This window comes from Perca fluviatilis, chromosome 22 (assembly GCF_010015445.1).
Source record: "Perca fluviatilis chromosome 22, GENO_Pfluv_1.0, whole genome shotgun sequence".
Lineage (NCBI taxonomy): Eukaryota > Metazoa > Chordata > Actinopteri > Perciformes > Percidae > Perca > Perca fluviatilis.
In genome coordinates, this window is record NC_053133.1 from 12,493,385 (window position 1) to 12,498,481 (window position 5,097).

At 38.3% G+C, this 5,097-nt stretch overlaps 1 protein-coding gene across 2 annotated transcripts; it reads left to right on the forward strand.

Annotated features, from left to right (window-relative positions):
* Positions 1-224: 224 nt before the first annotated feature.
* On the forward strand, positions 225-4,334 carry LOC120552538 (retinol dehydrogenase 11-like). Of its 2 annotated transcripts, none has more exons than XM_039790672.1 (7): positions 225-550; positions 952-1,067; positions 1,483-1,638; positions 1,803-1,907; positions 2,270-2,479; positions 3,170-3,362; positions 3,905-4,334. In XM_039790672.1, the coding sequence occupies exons 1-7, from the start codon at positions 537-539 to the stop codon at positions 4,005-4,007; spliced, it is 897 nt and encodes a 298-aa protein (XP_039646606.1). In that variant the 5' UTR covers positions 225-536; the 3' UTR covers positions 4,008-4,334. The 2 variants fall into 2 exon arrangements, with proteins under 2 accessions (XP_039646606.1, XP_039646607.1); XM_039790673.1 differs by having other exon boundaries at positions 228-550; positions 3,170-3,376; positions 3,905-3,921.
* Positions 4,335-5,097: the final 763 nt, after the last annotated feature.

Here is a 5,097-nt window from a genome sequence, read left to right on the forward strand (position 1 = left end):
ACGTGTAATAGAGTACTTTTCTTTGTGTAATAACTACTTCTACTCAAGTAAAAGATCTGAATATTTCCTGATATATTTTACTGACACACACCAATAATACTTTTTCTTTATATTTTTACTTGTTTTTCGGCAGAATACAGAAGGAAGAAAAAGAAAAGATACATGTGACATCACAACAATCTTCTGTGTCAAAAGTTAAGCAATATATATCTGTAACTAGATACACAAACAGTTCTCTGTTACTTACGCTTTTTGAAATGTAACAGTACTTCATGTGATTGCTCACCATTAGCCCAATTAGACACTGGCAAATTCATTAGCTACATTGACAGACTTTTAACAGAGGGGGGTTTGTATGAAATTATGACATCCCAATGCACTCTCAACTATATAAAGGGCAAATAAGTACTTTTTATTTCTCATTTCTCCATCATCCTCTCTTTCACATCTCTTGAGTCTTGAGATAACATCGGTGAAATAAGGAGCCACTTACATCTATTCATAGGAGGGACAATTTTGTGTCACCAACTACAGAAATGCAAGCAGTCAGGTAAGAAACTTCTCATGTAGGATATCATCATGTAAGCCAAAAAATCTATTCACAAGTCACTTTTATTTTCCTGATTTGGGTGATTGGGCTTCAGGTCAGTTCAGACTGATGCTGAAATGGCAAGTGAAGTTGCCAGGTCAGCTCAACACCTGTGACTTTTAACTTCATTTTATACGCTGACTGTTGTTTTTTGGCATTTACTGTTTTGCCTTAGGTGGTAAACCTCACCCACCTTGTAATTTAGTTACTGTAAGTTTAAAACAGGTCACATAAACAATAATTTATTTCCCTTTTTAGTTTTTTATTCTGTTGACAGTAAAAATAGGATTTCCCTCTAATGCTTTGTGTCAAGCCTATTAATATTTCACTCATCATTTATACCTTCTTGCCTCATTCCTCAGGTCTCTGTTTATCCCCAAGTGGTCTTCAGATGTGCGTCTAGAAGGGAAGACAGCTATAATAACGGGGGCTAATGTTGGAATAGGCAAAGAGACAGCAAAAGACCTGGCCGGCAGAGGCAAGCAAACAGAACTGCACATTTAAAGACACATGAGTACCATGATGACTTATAGGCTCTGTATTATTCTTTATTGCTGTGTGACTCAGAGTGTCTGCTTAAACATTTTTTTAAGCTTAGCAAGCTCATATGAATAACAAATATAATGAGGTGGCTCAAGTATTAAATTAACAAATTAAATAATGCTTACAAGCATATAAACCAATACTGGTTTTAAGAAAATACAGCTAAAATCATATGACCAGAGCAGAGAACTGGAACTACTAATGCCTGCCACACTATGTATTGATATATGAACACTGAGACAAAGATACATGTTTAAAAGTAAGCTCAAAACCACCTCACTTTCTTCAAATTTCAACATGAATGTACATGCAAGCACACAGTCACCATTAAGAGGTATTAATCTCCTTAGGTGCACGGGTGATTTTGGCATGCAGAGACATGGCAAAAGGAGAGCAAGCTGTTTGTGACATCATGAGGGAGGTGGAGGGAGCCAAGGTAGTCGCCAGGCAACTGGATCTAGCTGACACCAAATCGATCTGCCAGTTTGCTGAGAATATCTACAACAGTGAGTGACACACACACACACACACACACACACACACACACACACACACACACACACACACACACACACACACACACACACACACACACACACACACATACACTACAGAATACAGCATACATTTTACAAAAAGTATTGCAGGTAACATATGTTGTGTTTTCCAGCTGAGAAGACTCTTCACTACCTGATCAACAATGCAGGGGTGGCTATGTGCCCTTACGCCACCACTGTGGATGGATATGAGATGCAGTTTGGAGTCAATCACTTAGGTATGAGATTAAAATATAGAGGAAATACACTTTGGGGATTTTTAAATTAATGGTGGGGATGTTTGTTGAATTCTGAGGGCCTCTCATTTATTAAAATAAATCTACTTTAATTGGTATGGGCCCCTGCCAGTGGCCCTCACTACTTTTTATTTTAGCAATGAAGTATAAGTATAGCAAATTATCAACCAGCTCATTTGTGTGTCTTTGTTCTTATCACTGATTGGATGAACAGTGAACCAATCTCTAAAGCCTTTGTCAATTTCTTTTTCATCCCATTTTTCAATTTCTTTTTTCAACTTATTTTCTCTTGCTCCAAACTGCTTGTCTTTCTCTTTTCTTCCGCCCACCGTCTCCATCTTCAGGTCATTTCTTCCTGACCTTTCTGTTACTGGACTTGCTGAAGCACTCAGCCCCATCCCGGGTCATTAACTTGTCCTCTGTAGCTCACAACATGGGCAAGATCCAGTTTGATGACCTGAGCGGTGAGAAGAACTACCACCCTGTCAAGGCCTACGCACAGAGCAAGCTGGCCAATATCCTGTTTACCAGAGAGCTGGCCAAAAGGACTGAGGGTATTGATTGATTGATTTATTAGACAGTAACAGAAATAAATGCATAACAAGATGCCAACACAGTGACATTGTACATTTATCAGAACTGTCGAGGATAACACAAGAAAGTTACAAACTTATTTCCATTGTGGTCCTCTAGTAGGGTGTGTGTTTGTGGAAGAGATAGCAACATTATGCGCCATGTATGTTTGTCTTATGTATCTTTCTATGCCTCTCTATCTCTTTCCCTGTGCGTAAAAAATGGATCCGCATCTCTTGCCAGTGTGAAAGTCTCATGCCTTAACCACAACCGCTCTGGGCAAGATACAGAGCAAGGAGAGACTTGTTTGTAAAAAACACATCATTGCTTCACTGATCACACCTTGTTTCTCTCACTATTAATCTAATCATTTCTACAGAGATGATATGAATGAAAAATTACTTTTGTAAATGTCTTATCATGATATAATAAATGATGTGATGACTTTATTCATGAAGCTAAAGTTAATATACCCGGATTCTGATATTGAGCTGATCATTACATCCATGCACCATGTAATTTGTGTTTGGCTAGTATTAGGTTGTTGTCAAGGATTTTTTCCATTTCAGTTTGACCAAAGCACTACCGAGGTATAGGAAAGTAGTGAAGATTTTGGGAAGTTGGCATCCACATTAACCCATTTGAACCTTAATGCATCCCTTTGCCTACAGCTCTAGGTGTGATGGCCTACTCTGTGGACCCCGGCACTGTAAACACTGAAATAACAAGGCACCTGAGGCATCCTCTTGTGGGCATAGTCAAGACGTTCAGTTCCTTGCTCAAGACCCCGGCAGAGGGAGCCTACACCACCATCTACTGCACCGTCACTCCTGAGAACCAGCTGCTCACTGGAGGATACTACAAGTCAGTCTGAACTGGTATTGCACTAGTAGCAATACTCAAGATCAATCAATTCAAATTAACCAAACCAAGCCACTTAACAAGCCTTCTTAAGAAGTAAAAAGCTGAAAGGCAGCATTACAACACACACATTTAAACAACCAGATGCCATTGTTTCTTTACAGGTGCATAATGTTTGAAATTGTAGTTGTCATTAACATATTTAGTTACAAGTCACAACATTAATAGTATATCTTACCTTCTTAGGATTTGTCGGTTAGCAGGACACTTCAGAGACCTTACACCACCAGAAAGTATTTTTATAAGGTGGCACATGCAAACATATGTCAATCAGCTACATGACAGCTACATCTAAAAGCGATCACAGCTACTAAAAGGCCATACACTGAATGTACAAAATGTACACTTCTCATGAGACACTGTTTAATTGAATCCATGTGGAAGCCATCATTCATCATTGATTTCATCCCTAATTCTGTATTTTTTCTATTTTAAAACATGTACAAAAGAGGTCATTACATGCCTTTTCTTTCCATTCCCTGCAGAGACTGTGCCATTGCAGAGAGCTCCAGGGCCGGTCAGGATGATGGCACTGCCTTAAAGCTGTGGGTTGTGAGCTGCCACCTGCTCGGCATCTGCTGGATATAAACTTACATTTAAATATGCTCTCCTATATGATGTGAAGCACTATACATGAGCACATACAGTGATAGACTTGGTACAACAAATAATATGCTGATGCTAGATTTACTCAATGCTGAACATGTAGGTGTTGGACAAGTAATGTGTAAATTGCCAAGCTAAACAGGAAGATACTAATACAAGCCTAATCTACTTCCACCAAGGAGGTTACGATTTCCACTCCGAGCGCCCTTCTAGTTGTAATAGGAGTGTAATAGTTAGTGATGGTCAAATAAAGCTTCTTGAACCATTTTATTTATTTTCTGAGCTCACTAGATGGCGCTCTCTGTTCAAAGAAAAAGGTTAAAGGAATGGCAATTCAGTGTGTTTTCAACCCTTTGTTGAAGAGAGAGCCCCATCTAGTGGGCTCAGAAAAAAAGAGAAAATGGCTCACGAAGCTTCATTTGATCATCATCACTAGTAATAGTGTTAGAGTGGTTATGCGGGCTGAGATGCTAATAGGTTGGAATAATAAATGTTCATAGCTGCTGATAATAATAAAACTATCACTGATACTCCAAATTGCCAATTGTTCTTAGGTGTTTTGTTTGGCTCTAAGTTATCAGTATTATTATGTTATGTGAGCCTCAGGATGTCATGTATGTACTTGTAGTAGGATGTAACAAATGTCCACCATTGCATGTGCACGTAAATGTGCTATTGAGCGATTAAATGTTTGCAAAACCTCCTGTGTTGCCATCTTGGAGTTTGATTAATTTTGATTTAATTGATTAAATCTAATTTATCAGGTTTAATTGTTATTATTGTTATTGATTGGTATAAAGTGTTTGTCAGCTGGTGAGAGAGCACAACTTAAAATTATGGAAGAATCAAGTATGTTAAAGAAAACAATATTTAAAATTTTATAAAAGGGGAAATAATAAAATCAGAAAATTAGTGAATGCCTTTTGCTTCTTGTTGTAGTCATGCTTTCACCTCCTGCTCCTGTATGCTCGTCTACTGCTGGCAGTTTTCACTATCCAAAGATCTGCTGCAAGCCCAGCAAGAAGACTGCTGATGTCTGTCATTTTCATAGTAAAGAATGAGCATAGATAAT

Coding starts and splice junctions, on each gene's coding strand:
- LOC120552538 (XM_039790672.1), top strand. Junction 1,908..2,269: donor GTTTGGAGTCAATCACTTAG/GTATGAGATTAA, acceptor CTCCATCTTCAG/GTCATTTCTTCCTGACCTTT. Junction 2,480..3,169: donor GCTGGCCAAAAGGACTGAGG/GTATTGATTGAT, acceptor CTTTGCCTACAG/CTCTAGGTGTGATGGCCTAC.